This window comes from Capricornis sumatraensis, chromosome 15, assembly GCF_032405125.1.
Source record: "Capricornis sumatraensis isolate serow.1 chromosome 15, serow.2, whole genome shotgun sequence".
Classification (NCBI taxonomy): Eukaryota; Metazoa; Chordata; class Mammalia; order Artiodactyla; family Bovidae; genus Capricornis; species Capricornis sumatraensis.
The window spans coordinates 69,419,467-69,442,182 of record NC_091083.1 but is presented as its reverse complement, the minus strand read 5'-3'; the positions used below and the strand labels follow the sequence as shown (position 1 = coordinate 69,442,182).

At 40.6% G+C, this 22,716-nt stretch overlaps 1 protein-coding gene across 1 annotated transcript in view; it reads right to left on the bottom strand.

The window, feature by feature from the left end:
• The window catches only part of RPN2 (ribophorin II), a 49,948-nt gene that overhangs the window by 12,240 nt on the left and 14,992 nt on the right, over positions 1 to 22,716 (bottom strand). Inside the window, exons 5-11 of the mRNA XM_068986665.1 lie at positions 19,081 to 19,156; positions 17,936 to 18,070; positions 15,661 to 15,837; positions 14,095 to 14,213; positions 13,268 to 13,373; positions 3,187 to 3,278; positions 1,353 to 1,467 (exon numbers count right to left, since the gene is read on the bottom strand). Of these exons, the coding sequence (XP_068842766.1) occupies positions 1,353 to 1,467; positions 3,187 to 3,278; positions 13,268 to 13,373; positions 14,095 to 14,213; positions 15,661 to 15,837; positions 17,936 to 18,070; positions 19,081 to 19,156 (820 nt within the window). The remainder of the gene's footprint in view (positions 1 to 1,352; positions 1,468 to 3,186; positions 3,279 to 13,267; positions 13,374 to 14,094; positions 14,214 to 15,660; positions 15,838 to 17,935; positions 18,071 to 19,080; positions 19,157 to 22,716) is intronic.

The window sequence follows — 22,716 nt, the reverse complement described above, 5'->3', positions numbered from 1 at the left end:
GCAACTGTGGCCAAGAATGGGATTTAGGAGCCTGGATGCATGATCTTCCTCCTGTCACAGCCAAGTACAGGCAAGCAGCCAGGCTCACCCGCAAAATGCCATCTCTACCTAGGAGGTCTGTAAGCCAGGCTTTCTAGGATCTTGGATGAGACAAGTCTTCAGTTAAAGTTTTACTTCCCTCACTAGCTCTTCCTGCACTAATCCTAATCCCACCAGTTTTGTCTTGTATAATAATGACTTCTCTTCATATTCCTTCTTCTCTTGGGCTTTCATTGGCAAGTGTCATTTTGAGAAGGACCTGGGAGATGCTATGGAGCTGAAGCAATAGTCATGGCTAAGTGGGGCTGACTCAGCTCTCTGGAGACTGGGGGTAGAGGAGAGAGAAGCCGAGAAGGGCAGGGATGGTGGTGCCAGGGGCAACCACTCTGGGCCTGGGCACAAGTGCAGCAGCTGCAGCAATGAGAAACAGAAAGCAAAAAGGTTTCCAAGTAATCCACTCACCTCCACGGTCTGTTTTGACGCTGCCTCTCTGCATGGATTTAAGTCTGCTAGCTCCAACTCAATTACTACTGCAAAGTACCTAAGCCAAGGCCACTAGGGTCCCGGTTCTTTCCTATTTTTCCACACTCAAAGTATTTCTGGGATTTCCCTTTACAATACAACCGTGGATGAGGCAGTACACAGAACAATTATTCTCAATCAAATGGGAAGACAGAGGCAGGAAAGGAGGGAGTCTGAGAGGACAAAAGCCATATCAGATTCTCCGGGAAAAAGATACGGTTTGAGAATCTTTTCAGTAATAATCATTATTTTACATATGGAAGACAAAAATGAAGCCTATTGCTTTCATCATATTTAGTAGGCACAAGTTAAAAAGTGCTGTTTTTGGACTTCCCTGTTGGTCTAGTGGTTAAGACTCTGAACTTCCAACTAGGGGCACTCCAAAAAAAAAAAAAAGTGCTAGTTTTCAGATTCTTACAAAATAGAAAATCTGCTTTAGCCAGAGCAAAACATACTTTGGGTACACTGCCTAAGTTTTCCTTTTTCAAAATTATTTCAATACATGTTTTTATTACAGTCAGAAAGAAAAAAACTTCAATTAAATGCTAATCTGCCTTAAATATATCTTTCCTATCCCAGCTAATCTCTCTAAAAGAAGGTTCAGGGTTACACCCAGTATGAAAGGGGCAGAGTGTCACAGGGGAGAACCTGATGGACTGTGAGGGTTCAGAGTGAAGACCTGAAAGCAGGGATTCAGAATTTTCTTGACTCGGCGTTAAAGACCACGTCCACACAACTATCGTGTACAGCAAGGTTTCAGGCTAAGAGAACTGCCTGGGCTTTTTCCTGACCTGGTGAGGGGTGAGTTCAGCGCCAGTGTTCACATCTACCAGCTGGAAGAATAAGGCAAAGTTCTGGTGGCTGTCCGCGATGAACGTGCCCTTGGCTTTGGTTGGGTAGGTCACCCTGAAAGAGACATTTACATGGGAAATCTTCAGAGAGGGTCTGCAGATCTCTGAGAACACAGGGAAGGAGACCAAGGTCGCTTCACTGCCTAATCCTCTCTCTCCCGACTCTATCTCTCAGTCGTAACACTTCTGTGGAGAACTGTCTACAGCCTGAGGGCAAACAGGACTGATAAAGCTAAGATGGAGAAGAGCACAGAATCAACTTCTATCAGGGTCTGGGGAAAATGCTATGTGTGAGTCTCCAGGCTTTCACTTCAAGGATCTAAGGATTCAACCAAGCCAGGCACCAGAGAGACTCACACGCCCTGCTGGAGGCTCCCCGGTGAACTGGAAAGCTGGGCTAGCAGAACTACAAAGGTTAAAAAAAAAAAAAACTAACAGGATGGACATTAGCAGCGTATGTGAGCATGGTTGGGAGACCAGGAGGTGGGATATGCAGAAGAATGAGGGCTATTGACAGCTTTTTCTTTCCTTAAAGCTGCATCTTTTTTTTCCCTTTCACACTGTTTCAATTTATTTTTCTGCCTGAAATTGAGCTTTAAAAAGTCATTTGCTCCAAAGGCAGGAATGATGAGAAAACTTTTCTCAGCTATCCCCTGGGATTTTAGGTTAGGATGGCCGGAGGATAAAAAAACAATCCAAATGGTTATAGAGCTCACAACTGGCCATATTTCCTGCTTATTTACTTCTGAGTAATCCCAACTCTTCATCTATATAGCGCATTAAACTCTGGAAAGCACTCTTACAGACATCATTTCAGTGGGTTCTCAACAGTGCTCTCATTTCTAATGTCACTATAAAAATATCCAAGCCAGAGACAGAAAGCCTAGCCCTTTCACATGACTTAAAAGGAGTGAATGCCTGGCTTCTAGTCTCTGGCTAACATCCCATTTTCAAAATGACCTTGAGGGTCCCCCTCCTTTTTGTGGTATCTACAGCTACCCCAGTTGAGTAACCTCGGGGTATGAACTCTACCCAGAGGTCTAGATGGGCCTTCTACCAAGGATCTGGAAGAGAACTAAGAAGTGGGCTTCATACAATGTTCCGGACCAACTCTGATCAATTACTAATGGTGACCTAGAAGTGTGTGCTAAAAAAGATGGTGAGTTACACAATCACCAATGCTGTGACTGATCAGAGATCTCCATGGACTGGAGGAAAGGAATCCCAGCCCCAGTACTGGGTACCTGCCATCTCATCTCTAAGGACCTATGAGACATACAACTGATTTCAGACCCACTGTGGGCCACGGAGTGTGGCCATGAGGACCCTAAAAGCAAGTTCAAGATTGTGCAGAAAAACAGGTAACACTGGAAAATAAATTAATACACTGCTTCCTCCATCAATAAAGTTTTTTTTTTTAAATTATCATCTGAACTAAACAGTGTGGTTGGGAATAAGTCTAATGCAGACTTACATTCTGAGGTGAGCTCCTTCCCAAATTGTGGACTGTTAATAGTTTTTATAATGTATACAATATACACACAATACAATAGTTTGTTCAGGGACTGATTGCCATGTAGACAAACCCCAAGTTTGTCTGGATGCCAAGCAGCACCCCTGGTGCAGTCCCAGAAGAATAACAGCCTCTTTAATTTGGAGTACAAGCTGGGTCACTGCTGACACGGAAAAGACGGCTGGAGGGCCTCAAGGCCTTGGCATGGTCCTCCCAGCTCAAGCCTGGGTTCTCCCTGGGCCCAGGAGGCATCCCACCTACCGCGTTGTTTTGGGGGCGATGCTCTGATCCTTATCCACAGTGGAGAGATCAACATTAGTGATGCCAACTTCAGTGGAAATCTTGACTCTGAGCTAAGGTGAAACATGGAAGAAAATCGCCAAGTCAACTGGTGAATATGCCAGTAATCAACATACATATCCAACATTTTCTCTTACTGGTAGGTCAAGGCATGAAAAAAATCCTAGGACAAGAATCTCTAATAATTTTAGTAAAACTGACCCAGCTAGGTAGTATTTCCATCTCTTCAATCCAAAGGCCTAAAAGTAACTCCTTGATTCTTATCCCATCTTCTGTTCTTTGGCTTTGGATGAATGGTATATATTAAAAAAGAAATGAAAAGAAACAAAGTAGATCTTTTCACAGGTACTTTAAAAAAAATAAGGGGGTAAAAAGTCCTTAAGTAGTAACCTTCAAATAATTTAAATTAACAAATACTCAATTCTAAGCCACTGAGATTTGGAATATATTACAAGCATAACCAATTCCTCTTGACTCTTTCAGTGTTTCAATTCTATACACTCCTTACAAACATTTTCACAAAGAGGAGCTAGCCAATGCTATTAAACAAGAAATTTTTAAAAAAATTAGATTCAAATAAATATAAATTTCCAAAAGAGAAAACACACTAAAAGTCTACTCAGGGGAACTTTTTTATTTAAAATTTTTATTTAAAATCAAAGTTAGAATGTGCAAATTATGCAATCCCAAAGCACTTCTAATCTGTAAACATATCTATGAGACTTTCAAATATTTGAAAAACTTGAATGTAATGCTCGAGGTAATCCTTACCAAATCCACTGATTTACAGCCTAAGTCAGGATGAAGGAACAGACAGAGAACTCTGGGCAAATAACTGAAGCAAAGCTTCAGCATTTTTCTCAAACACTCTATGAAGGTGTGACAGCCTCAAATCAAGGGGAAAGAAGAAAAATTAAAAAGGGATAAAGATAGCTATCAAGTAATTCTTTTTAACAGCCTCTCTCCTGCCTCCATAATAACTATTTTGTGAATAACTTCAATTATCAGATTGAATGGGGGGTGTTCTGTTTTGCTAAGAAAGAAAAAAAGAAAGCCCTAATAAAAGATTTATTACCAAAGGCCATAAGGATATTATTATCTCCTACTTTTTTTGAATGCAAAGCCACCTATTGGCAGAACTATATTTAGCATCGTAGTTTGTCACTGAATCTAGGCAACAGGGTGAATTATGGTAGGGGGAGGGGAACCGCTGGTCTTCAAGTTGAATAAACCACCAAGAAGAGAGCTAGAATCCTCTACTTTGGCCCTTGGGTGCTCTGCTGAGCAAACAGCTTCACAACTCATACAGGGCTCGGAACCAGAGCCAACTTTGCTATTACAAAGCTCAATCCAGAGAGGCACTGACAGGACTTCCATTTGGAGAAAACCTGGAGTGGAAGGCTCAGGCGAAGTAGTCAACGAGCTTTGGTGAGCAATACACCCCACTGAGATCACTTCCCCACAACCCCCAAGAGCATCTGGAGCACCCAGGTGCAGGGATGGACAGAGAGCGAGATGCACTTCCTGTCCTAGAGGGAAGCATACTGGCAGAGCTAAATGGCAACAGAGCAGGCTGCTGCTTTGGCGGAGGGAGGGACAAAGCGCTACAGAAGCACAGCAGGATCAGTGACCCAAGTCGGCAGCCTTGGATGGGGAGGGAAACGGGTAGCAGGAGGGCTTAAGCAGGCCTCCAGTTTAGGGACAGGCAGGACCTGAGCAACCACTCCATGCTATAATCTGTTTTTCATAGGTAGTTACTTTGCAATCTTCATCAACTAGATAATTCCCTCTTCACTTCTCCCTCTCTTACAGACTCATTTAATCTGTAAATGCGCTTTTAAAATCATCATCCCACCTAAATGTCCAGAAACAGGAGACTAGTTAAATAAAGAATGGGATATTCACATACACTTTGAATTACTCTGCAGCAATTAAAAAGAACACGGTAGGTATTTATGGACAGATAGGAGATATATCTCCTACTTTTGAATACACAGTCACCGATTGGCAGAATTATATTTAACATCACCTGTCACTGAGTTCTGGCCACTGGGTGAATTATGGCAGGGAAGCATGGGGGTGGGGAGTAGTGGGAGGCCATGAAGCTGAACAGACCCCAAGGGGTAAGCTGGGAACCTCTACACTGTAACAAAAGCAAAGAATATAACTGTTTATAGAATGACTGCTTTTGTGTAAATAAGAATGTGCATACATTCAATGATATGGGCATTCTTTTTCAGAGTAAATACAGTTATCTGTTACTAAAGAAGAGCGACTGGATCGAAGGGATGAGAAAAGGCTTTCATATTTCATTACATACTTTCTTACACTTTGAATTTTTAAACTACATGCATATTCCACTATTTTTTTTTTAAATAGGGCTTACCTGAGCAATGACACTGTGTGACAAATACTTTCTACTTTGTAAACAGTTTTGTATTAAAAAGTACCACCCAATAAATATAATTTTAAAAAACAATCACTCTCCCTTTCAACAGATGGATAAATACAAACAGATGGTTAAAGATTTGTATAAGGTTCCTCAATGTATCCTAATTATAGTGATAAGGAAGCCATCAACTTGTGGGTTTTTACTCAGAATCCTGACTATAATCTTTCAATAATAACATGGTCACTAAGGCCTGCTAATCAAGATTGAACTGTGTGCTCGTTCGGAAGACTTAAAAGCATTCACAACACAGACAGGGAATAATGAAAGGGCAAACTGCAGGGAACTCCAGTCCTTTTGGGTTTGCTCTCAGCCCTAATTTTAAAAGGCCCCCCAAGTTACAGCTTCCTGTGTTGCACAGAAACCATAGGGCTGCTCTTAAATAGGGAACAATTTAAAACAAGTCCTTCTGCCCCTAAAATCTTATTGCAAATGGGTCTCTGGAAACATTTAAAAGAATAGCTTTTTTATGCTACTCTCTTAGAGCAAACTGAGAAATAAAAATCACCATAACTTGTTTCAAAGCCCTGTTGTAAAGGGTTCAGAGGAGGATCCCTGTCGATTAGCTGCTCCTTCTTCCTTCAAACTGACACTGCAGGATTCATTTTTTTTATAATAGGAAAGGGACTTGTTTAGCCACTTTAAATGCCACTAAGCCTGCTTTACAGTGAATTAACCAGTCCTTCCTTTGCCTGTGCTGCACACCACATACACCTCAAAAAGTTTTAAGGCCAGGAAATGCAGTCTTTCTGCTGAGAGTAATAGCCTCCCTGTTTAGCTCATTACTGTCAAAAATAATGGTGCATTAGGGGCAATTAATGCTAATGACAGCTTCTAAAACCCATGCTTCCCCTGACAGCAAGTCCAATGTCAATGAGTGCTATTACAGGCCTTCCACACCAAACCACTGTTAATGCACTCTGACCAATGTCAAGCATCTCTCAGGAGAGTAAACAGGACCTGCTGACCTGCTCTGAGGTTCTAAGTGTGACTACTACTGAAATTACAAAGTAAAGTTGCATGCGTGACAGAGGTCAGAGCATGCACGTGCACATGTGCACACGTACACACACACACACACACACACACACACACACACACACACGGATAAAGCTTAATAAAATGAAGAGGAAGAGAGGAGATTTGTAACACTTACTCCATCACCGAGAAGAAGAAGGACAGCAGTGGCCTTAATGGGAGCTTATTATCACTGCACGAGTAACAGAGCTATAAGGCATTTCTGCTATTCTGTACTTATTTAATTTTTCCACCAACCACAGAAATACTTGCACAAACACCAAATTAAGATGTTACAAAAAGTCAAGCTGTTCCAACCATCAAGACAGCACAGTACTGGTAAAAGGATAAAAGTATAGATTAATGGAATAGAACCACAAGTCTGGAAATTAACTTTATATTTAGAGTCAATTGGTTTTTGACAAGGGTGCCAAGACAAATCAATAGAGAAAGAACAGTCTTTTCAACAAACAGTGCTAGAACAACTGCCCATCTCCATGTAAAAGGAGGATGCTGGATCCCTACCTCACACCACATAGAAACATTAATTCAAAATGGATCAGAAACTTAAATGTAAAAGCTAAAATGATAAAATTCTTATAAGAAAACATAGGAGAAAATCTTCATGATTTTGGATAAGGCAACAGTTGATTAGACATGGCACTTAAGTCAGTGTTTCTTTCAGTGAAAGAAACAATTAAAAATATCGGGACTATTGAAATTGAAACCTTTTGTGCATCAGAAGACAACATTAAAAAAGGGGAAAGACAACCTACAGATGGTGAGAAGATGCCTGCGAATCATATGTCTGACAAGGAACTTTTATTAAGAATAGACACAGAACTCATAACTCAGGAATATAAAGACAGTGGCATAAGAAAAGGAAATAAGAGCTCTACAGATTAGGAAGGAAGAAATAAAAAGACAAATTTTTAATGGGAAAAAGATCTGAATAGACATTTCTCCAAAAAAGATATACAAATAACCAATTAGAACATAAAAAGATGTTCAACATTATTAGATAACAGAAAAATGCAAATCAAATCACAAGATACCAATTCACACCCACCCAGGAGGGTCAAAATGACAAAGACAGAAAATAAATAACAAGAGTTGGTGAGGATGCAGAGAACTAGGAATGCTTATACATTGTTGGTGGGAATGTAAAGTGGTACAGCTTCTTTGAGAAACAGTGTCAGTTCCTCAAGAAGTTAAACGTACAGTTATCACATGACTCAGTACTTCCATTCCTAGGCATAAACCTAGCAGAATTGAAAACAGGTGTTCAAACAAAAACCTGTACACGAACATTAACAGCAGCATCATTTACAATATCCAAAATGTGGAAATAGCCCCACATGTCCATCAACTGATGAACGGATTAAAAAATGCAGAATATCCACACAAGGGACTATTCGATTATTTAGCCATAAAAAGGAATAAAGTACTGATACATGCTACAACATGAATGAACCTTAAAAACATTATGCTAAGTTAAAAACACAAAAAGCAAGATATCGTATTATTCTAGTTATATGTAATGTCCCAGAGAGGCAAACCATAGAGATACAAAGTAGACGAGTAACTGCCAGGACAGAGAGGAGGATATATTCTTATACAACACGGAGTGTCTACAAACAGACACAGCGTTGCTTTTGGGGTGATAAAAATGCTGTGGAACTAGATGGTAGTGATGGCCACACAACTCTAGATATACTAACGATGCTGAATTATCTACTTCTAAAAGGTAATTTTCTGGTATATCCTCAATAAAACTTGTTTGAAAGAAAAAAGAAAGCTGCTTTGTACAGAATAAAAGGCTCACCCCCCACTAACAGATGAATTACCACAGTTCTAAGGGCCTTGGAATGTGGGAAAACATCTTTAATCTTCAGACCACTCCATCCTTTTCTTCTCTTAAGTGGGCTGAGATGGAAGCTAAGCACTGAAAATACAAGAGTTGGTCTCTGCCCATAGGGAGCACCCAGCTCAATGAAAAAGCAATACTTACAAGCAAACAATGGTAATACAATGCAGTAAAAACAATTATGGACACAGTATAAAATATTATAGCAACAAAAATAAGCCAAGTAGACTGCAGCCCTAAATATAAGGGGAAAATAACTTTAAAACTCTTGGAAGAAAATACTAGAGAATACTTTTTGGATCTTGGAGGAATGTAGAATTTTTTAAAGAAGACACAAAAAAATACAAACAATCTAGGGGAAAAAAAAAAGACTTTTAAATTAGGCTTCATTGAAATTAATTTCTGGGCATCAAAAGATGCCATAAAGGAACACTAAGGAATCACATCTGACGCTTATGACTAAGGATTTACTAATACATACTGCTTCAGAATATATGCAGCGCCTAAAAAAAAAAATCAATAACTAAAAGACTAACAAATGAAAAGAAAAAGACAAGAGAGACATGGCAATTCAGAGAAGAAACCTAAATGGTCAATAAACACAAGACAATATGCTCGATCTCACTAGTAACCAAAGACAAACATTAAAGCAACAAGATACCATTTCATATTTAACAGATTATCAAAACTCATCATACCAGGTACTGACGAGAATATGAAGAAAACAGCACCTTGGCAAAATATAAGAGAGCTGGAAGGTGAGCATACCCTATGATCCCACAACTTCACTCCAGATAAATAAAATGTGCATGAAAAAATGTACTAACATGTTCACAGCAGCACTGTCTGCACCAAAGTCTAAGTGCCCAGTAACAGAAAATGAATTAATAAATCTAATGCACTCATCAAAGGAAGACAATTTTATGACAATTATTTATATTTGTGCATATAGCTCTAAGTTTGACATGCATAAATATGGCTATCATAAAATTAATATTGAGTGAAAACAAGCAAATTGCAAAAGGATGCATATAATGAAGTATATAAATCTGGGGAAGATGCAAATCAATGCACTATACTGCTGAAATATATATATGCAGCAGAAATGTAAAAACTGGCGTTGGAATATGCACTTCAAATGTGGGGAGAGGGGAGAGAAAAAGAACATACAGAGAGCTTAAGTTCAATCTACAGGGTTTTATTTCTTACCAAAATAAAACAAAATGAAGGAGAGGGGTTTCCCTGGTGGTCCAGTGGTAAAGAATCCACTTGCCAATGCAGGAAACACGGGTTCGATCCCTGCTCCAGGAAGATCCCACATGCCGGGGAGCAACTCCGCTGTGTGCCACAGTTACTGAGCCTGTGCTCTAGAGCCCGGGAGCTACAACGATTGAGCCCGCGTACTGCAACTACTGAAACCCATGTTCTCTAGAGCCCATGCTCCACAAGAGAAGCCACTGCAACGAGAAGCCTGCCTACCACAACTCGACAGTCCCCCCACTCTCTGCAACTAGAGAAAGCCTACGCGCAGCAAAGAAGACCCGGCACAGCCAAACATGAAATAAATAAAACAAAGGAGAAAATACAGCAAAATGTTTGGGTTTGAGGGAGACAAATAGCTGGTAGGTATATAACAATGATACTATTCTCTATTCTTCTCTGTATTTTTATTAGTCTAAACTGAAAAAATAAAAATTCTAAGGGACCACTGAAGGAGCAAGATTTGAATCAGATCTTACAGGACGAGTACTTCAGCAAGGGAGGGGAAGAACATTCCCCATGGAGGAAAGAACAGATGCCCAAATGCATGCGCACGTAGCGTATAGATGAGGACCAGTATGCAGTCGAGAGCAGCTAGAGCTGAGCGGATGAGGATGTAACCACAATGAAGGATGCCCATGTGCCTTGCGTGGAGGGCCTTCAAAAGGCACACCGAGAAGTCTAGACCTTACTCATATGCAATAGGGAACCAAAGAAATGTTTAACCACAGGAACACTGTGATTTTTATCATTCTAGTGGTGTTTATGGCGCTTATGAAGTGGAAGGGGGCAGAGACGGAAGACAATGAAACTTGCTGGAAACTACCCACCGAAACTATTTATTTGGGATCTACCGAAGTGGGACTAAAGAACGAAGCAATCATGGAAAAGCCACTTAAAGGCGGACTCAGCAGGACTTGGTGACTGACTGAAGTCAGAGTGGAAAGGAAGAGAGAGATTAAGAACGGCTGTGATGCATGGGTATGGCACTTAAATTGGGTATGTCGGTATCAAGATTGTACAGGTAGAAGGAAGAGGTTTCAAGCAAAAGAAAAAAAAAAAAGTCTGCGTTTCAATGAGTTCAGCTACAAATAACAAAAATAAGGCCCCTTACAGAAGCAAATTAAAAGTGAAAGAATCTGAATTTTAAAGGTTCAAGGCACACACTACAATAATTTCTATCCAAATCCGTGTTAGTGAATGGACTAGGATCAGATGTCTCCTGCCTAAAAAGGTCAGACATGAGGTAGAGAAACGGCAGAGAGATTAGAGTTCCAGAAAACATCCTCCTTTCTGCCAAACTTTTAATCTAAATGTTGAATCTATGTTAAGTAATGGCCCACTTTTGAAAAGGTCAAACTTTCTAGCTTTGTGTCCTTTCATTAAAGAAAAGTGACACCAGGCCAACTGGAGGAGCTCTCCGAAGGCCGAATTTGGGATAAAATGAGCTAAAAAATAAGTGATGACAGTAACGGATTATAAAATATAGAGCAAAATAAGAATCCATGAATAACTAGATACAGGGAGAGGTGGACAGCATTTTCTTACAGTGAAATTCCAACTAATAAAGGTAGACAGAATGAAAGAGAAAAATCACCTTTTGGCAACCACCACATTAATAACCCTGGCAGGCAAAATCGTCAGGGTATCTACAGTCTCAAAATATCACTTCAGCAGACACTTAATTACAAAGCAGAAAAACAGCAACTTTACAATAGAGAAACCTAGCAGACGCCACCTTAACCAGAAGATGAAGGTTAACATCACCAGCAATGAGACATACCAACAGCATATACTTCCTAACAGTACACACTGAGAAGGAACATTGCTTTTAGAGTATTTTTGCATGACCTGAATTTAATTATGAGGAAACAGCAGACAAACTCAAAGTAAGGAACACTGTACAAACTAACTGGCCAGTACTTTTCAGAAATGTCAAGGTCACAAAAGACAAAATACCCTAATTGGAGGAGGGTAAAGGGTCATGGCAACTGAAGGAATATGTGATCCCAGGTTGAATCTGGGACCAGAAAAGGGACATTAGGAAGGTACGTAGTGGAATCTGAATTAAGTCTATAGAGATCAGTTAATAGTGTTGTATCAGCGTTAATTTTCACATATTGAAATTATATTAGTTATATGAGGTATACATTTGGGGCAGCTGGATAAGGGGTATACAGGAATTCTGCATACCATTTTTGCAATTTAAGACTGAAATGATTTCAAAATGAATAAGTTTAATTAACAAAGAAAAGTCAGTGGAAAATGACATTTGAATAGTGAAGAAAACAGCTGTCACAAATAGCGTATGTATTACTATTGAAAAGGCACCGTAACACCACAAGTTCCCCTGACCCAATAGAATGGGGGACAGTGTGGCCATGTAGATGCAACAAAGACAGTGGCAGAAACCTGAAGAAATGACAGCTGTCAGGACAAAGTAATATTATGAACAGGCCGGCAGCTACAGCTGCACACAGGTCTCAGCCTCTAAGCTAGCTCAACAGTCACCAGGGCACGTAAGTAAACCAGCACTGTGCAGGGGATTCCCCCAAGCACAGATAGGCTAGAGGTTCTGGACAAATTACTTTACCTCTCTGAGCCTCATCAGTGAAAGGAAAAGGACTCCACTCATCTGTTAGGACTGTTGTAAGAATAAAATAATACAAGCAAAAGCACAGAGAACTGTGCTGTGTATGTCACATGCTTTTGTGCTGATGACCCTAAGCCAGAATAAGAAAGGTTAAATCGTATCTCATAGTTCAAGAAAGTAGGAAAATGTGTAATTCATCTTCAATAAACTTTTATCCAAAAAGATAAAAATGAAAGCCACAGTGCCTGAGTGGCAAACTTCAATTAGCTGAGAAAACCACTAATGTGAAACAACTCATTCTCACAAAGCATCAGTAAATGAGGCAGAGCTTTCCACCCTTAAAAACACTCGGATCTTCAACACAACTCGAGACAGCTAAACATCTGAAACACAGTTCATTAGGAAGGATTACCGATTTCCTTTTGTACTTCACCCGGACAGCCTCGCTATGCTGCTACAGGTCACTTGATGCTTTTGGTCCCCTTAATTAGCACCAAGTCCATTTCTAAATCTGTCAAGGCCAACTATAGCAAACATCTTAAGAATATTTATATCTCAGGGGAATTAGGGATGATTAATTTTTTTTAATTTTTTAAATTTTTTCTACTTCCTAAATTTTATGTTAAGAGAGTAATGCTAAGTTACAATGCAAAATGAATAATTGACAAATCCAGCTGCCTATGATTAAGTTCTTGGCTGAGCCTGTCAAACAGCATAGTTCAAACCTACCTCTCTTTTAACATATTCATTTTAACTGGGTCATAAGTGAGGTCAACACATGTAAATGCCATGTGCCTGTATGGTCATTTCCTTGGGTATATTAACAAGGCAATGGGGATGACAAGAAAGCACTTACCTCTACAGTATTTGCAATGTAACGGCTGTCACCTTCAACTTTGACAGAAAAGTCATAATAACCACTGGAAAATTTGACATTCATGAAATTCAGCTCAAAAACATCCCTGTTAAAAATGACAGTGGGGTTAGCAACAATTCACATAGGAAAATCACAATGGACACAACAAACAGGCTGCAAAGTACAGCATTCCAGGAATGTACCATTTTTTCACTTTTCCACTTCCCACCCATCTTGGGCCACCTCCTGTTCAATCACATTATTATTAGGGGCAAACATCAAAACCAGCTAAAATGACCTTCTAAGTCTCCAAACTCTTCTTTTTCTATTCCCTACCCACCCCTCCTCCCAGCTCCTAAAAATCCCACCTTCTTCAGGTAAGTCTTCCACAATTAAATGCAAAACAGGTAAGTCTATAGTAGAATACCAATTACATTTTTTTTTAAAGTGGAAATGTTCAAAGAGGTTGGCGTAGGGTAGTATAATTGCAGGTAATTTTCTGTATTATTTCTACTTTCCTGTGCTTTCTGAATTTCCTAAAAAAGGGCATATCTTACTTTAACTTACTAATTCAAAACTGAAAAGTTTCCTATAAAAACTAACCCTTAATTTTTTTTAAATTACCTAATAATAACTCACAGCCACTGAAGATAAGACTATGGAAGTATATTAAGCCTACGGGGGAAATGTTCCTGACACGTTGTTATTAATAAAGCATAATCCTAAATGTAGGTAACTTTGGTTTCATGATCTGGGTGATACTGGCTGCAGGCTAACTTTCCAAAACAAGTCTGTCGGCACTCTGCAGAGATGTGCTCAGGACTTACCCGATGGGGGTGAATGATGTCTTCTGGAGGACTGTAGCTCTGGAAGCAACAGATTTCGCATGTTCTAATTTAACAGTGGCCTGAGTCAAAGGCTGGGACAGAACGTTGGTGACCTGCAACTGGAAATACATTTCAAAATTATCTGTAGCCACAGAAGCTGAGGGAGTACAGATTTTTGCTTCTAGGAGTGAAAGCTTTATCCACAGGGAGCGAGCTCTGCTGGGGGAGAACCATTTCATTTCAAGAACCGTCTCTGACCTGTGGCCTACTATCTCTGGGGGAATCAGACAGAAGAAAACACAATTAGTTCGGAATGACATAGATTATAGAATGTTAGGGGTGGGGGAAATCTTAAAGATGATTTTACCCAATGATCTCATTTTTCAGGTAAGGAAACCAAAGTCTAGGGAGAGACAGTGCCTGGCTTCAGATCACACAGCTAACATCTCCTTCTCTCTGATCCCCTGATCTTCCCACACTACTGCTCTACTATAGTACTTACAAAAAAAATTATTAGCAAGAAAAACACTTTATGACGGTATGGGCAATGAGAAAACTGAAGAAATATGGATAATGTTAATAACAGTCATTTGTTGAAAGTCGACTATTTGCCAGATACCAGGGTAAGCACTTGTATCTATCCTACCACCAATCGTCTGAGACAGCTGGTATAATCTTCACTTTACAGATGAAGACACTGAGGCCACAAGAGGATATGGGGCAGCTGAAGGCCACACAGCTAAGGACAAACCGCAGGCTATCTAGCTTCAAAAGCCAGTTAATGTTTCTACTTTTCTTTCTTAGCTCCCCTGATTCATGGTGAACTGTATTACCCAGGTGAGTTCTCACCCCAGTCTTTGCTGAGGGGATGTGACATTTAAGTAGAGGAACAAGAGGCAACTCTGGAGTCTGGGGCACTTCTCCTGGAGAATATCTGAAGGGCCCTGCAAAGCACAAGAACTGATGGGACAGGTGGACAGTCCTATGTGAACTCGTGTATTTAGATACAAACAAGATGCTAATTTCTTATGCAGATTTTAGTTTCTCACTGGTTTCCAAACAATAGCAACAAATGCCTCACTGGAACGGAAAACTCGTAAGTGTGTGCATTTTGCTCTGTTCAGACAGTTAACATACACGACCGTCCTTGCTTACTGCTGAGGGGACGGAGTGCTATGTTATGAAGAAGTGGAAAGATACACTGTCGGCTCCAAGGAATAAGAGACCTGACATTGACCTTAACAATGTTAAAGAAAGCTATCTTAAAATAATGGATTTAGAAAGTCTGGGTATAGGAAAATACATTTTAGAAGTAAGACTTCTCTATACATCTGGACTTTTGAATCCATAAATGCAGTTTTCCAGCACTTCACTGAAAGCTGTACTACTTCAAATACTCCAAAAAAAGAAAAAAAAAGATCCTATGACTAGTTTATGGTCATCCCCATTTGTTCTTCATTTAAGAGATCTGTCCTCATGGGGGTTATCACTGGCTGTGTAGATTTCTGGAAGCCTATCACTGGAAACGGCAATCAGAGCAGCACTCTGGGGACATGGAAGTCATACCCGCAGGACAGCCTGTTCCTGAGTGTAGGAAGGAGAGCCCTCGGGCACAACCACAACGGGCACATGGTAGCGATTCTCAGAGAGCGCAGCAGCAGCAGAGGCCACACTGAAGGCTTCAGAGAGTGACTCAAAGTTCTTCTTGCTGAAGATGGCATTCATGAGCTGGATGACCTGATCCTGCAAGAAAAGGAGAACACAGCTTGAGATCTTCCTCAGTCAGGCAGGGAGGACAGCCACCCCTCCCTCTCCACCTGGGCTCAGTCATTCCTTCTGCTTCCAAGTGTTCACATGAGAGGTCTTTCAGCCACTAACCAGTTTGTTAGGGGTGAGGGAAGCAAATATTCTGCATTTAAACATAAAACTTGAATTTGGTTGGTTTTTTGCATCTTCTAGTACAAACTGAAAGGGATACATTTCTTTGTCAACCATTTATGAATGCTTGCTGTACAAATATAAGGACCTTCTAGACAACTACTGAGATGTAAGAGTTACTACATTATACCTATCGCAGTACCCATTTGTTCCATGTCTGTGTGTGCCAGGCACTGTTACCGGTGTATTAACTCAGATCATGACAAAGAGCCTGAAAAGACTACTCTCAATCCTTTCCAAATAAGGAAACTGAGGCTAAAGGAAGCTAATTAACTCTTACAAGTTAAGACAGAAAGAAAAAGAGAAGAAGGACCAAAATTGACATGTAGGTCTGTTTGTCTCCAAAGTCCTTTCATAATAAAGTATGTCCTTTCCTGTTTCCCCTCACCCTTCCAGCTTAGCTCCCCTCCTACCCAGCCCACCTCCACACAGGATGCTGGGACTAAGTTGGTGTTTACAAGACCAAACTGCACAGCCAAAATGTACATTAGAAAGAAACTAAAATAACTCTCCATTAAGAACTAATGGGCTGCTTAGAGAAGAGGACTGAAAGCAATTTTTTAAAAAAGTAGAACCTAAAAGGCATTATTAAAATTCTAGAGGTTGTTTGCTTAAGAGGAAACATTTTCCATTTCAATCAGTTTTGTTTTTTAAAATCTACCATCTAACAAAAGAGCTCCCCTTGTTCCCGACAGTGTTATTCACAGTCGACATGAAATAATTTTCTTTAATTGTACCAATTACATTTTCCATCACTAAGCTGTTGACATGTTAAAATGGGGGACTGTTCACCAGAATGGTTATATCAAAAGCAGTGACAGCAAAATTATCCCAGCCAAATATCTGGTTGGTAGAAGCCTGGGAATAAAGCAAAACAAAGTTTAAGTTGTTTTATGCAGAATATCACCAATTCATCAACTGCACTGTGTACAGGAAAATCTCTAAATGATTTGTACCATAAGACCCACGTTCTTGTACTTTCACCTATAATGGAAATTTAATAAGAGTTGGTATCTTTAGACCTCTAAAAACTGAGGATGAAGGAGAAGACCACATAAAAATGCTAACACGTGAATAAATTATTAGATCACAGCCTCCAGAGAAAATACAAAATTAACCCAAATTACTCGAGAAAGGTAATTATTTACCGCTTAGTTGAAACTCAGCACACAACTCACAATGCATTCCTATCACACAAAAGAAGTGGAAGTTCTAATTGGGGACCCAAATCTTTCCTCCTCAAATTAAAACAGCAGCAGCTTGTGTTTGAAGTTCTTGAGATCAAGGGTTGGTCACCTTCTTACAAACAAGGGGTATCAAGAGGGTCCCACTCTCAAGACTTCCCACACACATTTCAACTAAAGGTTCCTTCAGGTTAACAAGCTCCTCTTGAAAAAAGAAAGAAAAGAATTAACTCTTGGTGGATGTGTGGTAGACACATGCCTCTCAGTGAACTATGTCAATCAGCACAGATTAGCTCTGATTGAGCCATTGCCGAGGGTCGGAGGGAGAGAGAACAGGCAGTTTTGACATATAGGGCGCTTCTCAAGAGAAACAGGATGTGCACAGGCCACCAGCGTGGAAAGAATTCACGAGACAAGCAGTTCGGAGCCCTGGGAAGGAAAGGGAGGTAGACAGAGAATAATGCACTTGGCCTTTGTGCCACTATCTCATGACAAAACCATATTCCATTTAAAACAAGTGTAGCAATTTGCTTTCATGCCTGTCCCACTGACAACCAGTTTCTCAAGAACAGGCTTCACATTTTTCTTTCTCATTTCCATGACGAACCCAAGATAGCCCAAAGCTAACCAAATAGCCCTCTCTGAAAAGCTATCTTTAGGAGATAATGTCAAGGACGCCTTTGAGTTTCACATCAGAGAACTGTGATGTAGGCAGGCACCTCCTTAATGGATGGCTCCGTCCCCACATGGTCCATAAGCTTGTAGGTGGCAGCTACAAACAATGCCGTTGTTTCCAGTCCTTCTTCAAACTGGAGATACACACCTCCCAGTTCATCCAGGCGAGCAACAAGGTCCTGTCATGAGAAAAACAGAAGCTGGTTGGAAGTCACGGGATAAAACAGGTGAGATGGACAAACCACCGTCACCCCAGTGCAGACAAGGTTTTGGGAAATGTCAGTCTGCAGACCACTTCAGTCACTCAGTGCTTTCTCAACAAAGGTGCTTAGGCAGAAAGTAAAGTACAGCATACAGGCATCTGAAGAGAACGGTGTCTTCTGTGGCTCTGGGAGCGCCCCTTCCCTGACCCCTTCAACTTATGCCCAAGCCCAGGAGTCAGGGCACTCAAGGCACCAACTGCTCTGGGCAGAAGGCCAGTGGGCCAGGCTGTGGTGTAGCCAGGAAGCACTGTGACATGGATGGATTCGAAGGCCATCCGTTTGGATACAACCTCTAGAGCTAAGCCTTTCTCCTCCTTAATCAATGCTCTAAAGGATGGAGAGAGACATACTGCTCTCCTGTGGAACATGAGCCAGCTAACGTGCCTGTGGGGCAACCCAGTGAAAACACTGTCAGACTGCCTGTCATCACTGGCTATGCGGTCCATGAGAGCAGGCTCTGAGCAGCAGGAGGGCCTGGACAAAGGATGGAAGAAGAGCAAAAACCACAGCGACCACTTGCTGAGTGTCAATTCTGTACTAGGCACTTTAGAACTCCACTTGTTCCTAACTACCACCATGTAGGGAAATTAAGGCTCAGGCATTAATAATTTGTCCGAGATAACAAAGTAGTGTTAAAAAAAAAAAATCGAATTTCAGGTTTGTTATGTTTTAAAATCTGTGGACTATGAGATCATATCTACAAAAGTAGGATGAAGTAGTTTGTTGTCTCACTGATGGTGTAACTATACTTGCCTAACCAATATTCCCTATGAACTATTGCTCTGATACAAAGAACAGAAGTGTGCCATGGATATGAAAAGAAAGGTAACTGGCTGTAACAAATGATTCATGTTTATCTGCAAGACCCTTCTAATGGGTTTCAAAGACAGGAACTGGGAGATTCCCTTGACAAAACTAACTTGTACCTCAATCTCCTCCACGATGCTTCTCAGGTCAGCCTGCTGGGACAGGTAGGAGGCCGTCTGCAGAGCCTGGACTGTTCTGGAATGTAAAGAGTAGAACCCCAATGAATGGCAAGTCTCTATGCACCCCTTCCCGTATCAGCATATCTGCAAAAATATCCTGCTCTTGTTCTTTAGAAACGTAAGACAGTCTTGGGCCTAAAGGAGCTGGTTTACAATCTATATGGGAAAGAGGCAACAAAGACCATTACATTACAAGGAGTTCCCTGATGGTCTAGTGATTAGGACTCAACGCTCTCATTGCTGGGATCCCAGGTTCAATCACTGGTTGGGGAACTAAATCCCATAAGCCATGTAGTACAGCCAAAAAAATAGACCATCACTATCACAAAGTTCACTACAGCTAGAGAGAAGGCAATCTGGGCAACAGGATCCACGAAAGGACTGAAGGCAGAGAGAAGAGATGGAGCACCTGTGAACCCCCTTCTGAACCTCCGCTTGGTTCCTAATGGCACTGCACTGAGAATGCTAGACTCAGACTTCATTAGCTCTGGAAGAGATACACCCTGAGAGAGAATGGGAGTCAATTCAACCAAGGTATATTGGGCATCCCCATGTCATATGAGGTACTGTGCCAGGCAGAGGCTAGCTACCTGTTAACTTTCTACTTTTCTTGCTCCAAGACCAAGAATGGAGTGTATATACGTAGGTTGCTGGTAGAATCTGGAGCAACTTTTCTGAAACCAGATGAATGCAACCGAAACAGGAAGCATTTGGTAAACACATAGCTGACACTTGTGCTGTCGCCATCCTGCTAGGAGGCGAAAAGCTGCTCGTCCTTGAGGCATTAAATAAGGTGAAAGGAATAAAAGATCTGGTTCTCAAACCAGAGTCTATTCTTTTTTTTTTTCCTTTTCTATTTCTATTACCATTTATTTCTGACTATAAAAGTACATATTTGTCAAAAATTCACATAGATTACTAAAGAAAGTTACATTTCTTTAGGTTATTTAAGAAAGTTAAAATTCTTGTAATGCCTACCCCTAAAAGATAACTGCTCTCCAATTTAATTTAACAGAATGTACAAACTTTTCCATGAGTACATATAAATGTATTTCATCCTTATTAACAATGACAAAGTATTATATTGCTTAGATGAACCATAATTTACTCACTTAATCTTCAACCGATGCACATTTATGTTTTACTAGGTCATACAGTGCTGTAACTGTTAACCCTTATCCATGGTTGTATATGTATATACACATTTTAATTCACTGAAGTGAAATTCATGTGAAATTAGCCATTTGAAAGTGAACAATTCATAGGCATTTAGTATGTTTCACAATGTTGTGTAATCACCACCTCTATATAATCTTAAAGCATTCGCATCAGTCCAAAATATTAATAAAACCCCATATCCATTAAACAGTCTCATTCCATTTCCCATTCCCACTCTCCCCCTCCCCCCTGGCCCTGGCAGTCTGTGTCCTGTCTCTATGGATTTACCTATTCTGGATATTTCATATGAATGGAGTCATACAAATGTGACCTTTTGTGTTTAGCTTCTTTCATTAGCATAATGTTTTCAAGGCTTGTCTACTCTGTAACACAATCAGCACTTCATTCTTAAGGTGCAATGTAGTATGTGTGTCCGACAAAGGTTTGCATAGTCAAACCTTCGGTTTTTCCAATAACTATTGGAAAACTGTTGTATGGATGTGACAGCTGAGTGCCAAAGAATTAATGCTTTCAAACTGTGGTGCTGGAGAAGACTCTTCAGAGTCCACGGGAATGCAAGGAAATCAAACCAGTCAATCCTAAAGGAAATCAACCCTGAATATTCATTGGAAGGACTGATGCTGAAGCTAAAGCTCCAACACTTTAGCTACCTGATGTGAAGAGCCAATTCACTGGAAAAGACTCTAATGCTGGGAAAGATTCAGGGCAGGAGGAGAAGGGGGTGACAGAGGAAGAGATGTTTGGATTGCATCACTGACTTGATGGACATGAGTTTGATCAAACTCCAGGAGTTGGTGATGGACAGGGAAGCCTGGCATGCTGGGGTCACAAAGAGATGGGCACAACTCAGTGACCGAACAACAAACAACAAGTAAGTATGTCCATGTAAGATATTTATTAGGTTCTATTCTGTTAATGTGGATAACTTGGAATGGAAATGGTGCTTTTAGAAGTAGAATGGAGAGAGCTGAGGACCCCTGGTGGTTAAGCTGATGCTGCTCAATCCCAGAAAGGTTCTCTAATTCTCAAGAGATGACCAGGCCTTTGTGTAAAAACACCATATATCAAGTCAGTATTTTGGAGGATGTAAGGAGATTGGTCCTGGGTGTTTTTCGGAAGGAATGATGCTGAAGCTGAAACTCCAGTACTTTGGCCACTTCATGCGAAGAGCTGACTCACTGGAAAAGACTCTGATGCTGGGAGAGATTGGGGGCAGGAGGAGAAGGGGATGACAGAGGATGAGATGGCTGGATGGCATCACCGACTCGATGGACGTGAGTTTGGGTGAACTCCGGGAGTTGGTGATGGACAGGGAGGCCTGGAAAGCTGCAGAGTTCATGGGGTCACAAAGAGTCAGACACGACTGAGCGACTGAACTGAACTGAACTGAGAGAGAGAATTTGTCTGCTTTCGTTGTGGTCATAACAATTTAGATTCCCTCCATGGAAAAAAAATTCCATTAAGGTGGCAGGCTGGAAAACAGAGGAGTCAGAATTCACAGAGACGCTTGTTAGAATGCACTTGAGAAAAGGAAACCTGAATTTCCAAACAAGAGAGAAATCCCACATCTGCCCACAATAAAAGCTGAGCCCAGAAGAGACTGCTAGGAGAGCCTAGAAAGAACTTTTCAGTTAAGGTATCATTTTTCTCTTCTTCGGAACAAGAGAGCGTCACGCTGGTAACAACCTCAGAAGTTTTCAGAATGAAATTAATCCACTTAGCTTTTATCATTGGCTTCATTTATTCCCCAGTCAGCAACTTCTCTCCCTCTGGAGCACTGTATACAAACACTAAGAAAGCAGATCCTGTCTCACTAATATACTGTTGATGATTCAAAGACACTGGCTTATGAGAGACCACAATGGCATCTTTTTAGATTGTTCACTCAAGCTTACAAATGTTCTTTTCCTGTTCTAGACAAGTTTATGAACATTCATTTCCTAGAATAAGTTCAATTAAATGTAGAAGGCCCATTTAGAAAAGTCTTAATTTATATAAGATTTCCTAAAACAGGCCAATTGAGTAGTAATATTATACAAGGCATTCTGCCAGTTTGATCTTCACAATAACCTTATGAGACAGATATCATTCTTCCTGTTTAACATATGAAAACACTGAGGTTCAGGGAGGTTAAACAGCCTGCTCGTGGTCACAAAGACATTAAGTATAAGAGGTTGGACTTGAACATTTCTCTCGCATTCTAAGCGTGTGGTCTTCCTACCTGAAGTTTTTTACAAGAGGAGAGAACAGAAATATAAAAATATAGTTTTGAACTTAATTATTTCTTGGGCACCTACCATGTACCAGGCTCTCTGGGTACTACAAATAAAGCTTACAATCTAATCCAGAAAAAATTACAATACAATCAAGGAAGTAACCAGCTCCCTAAGAAAGGGC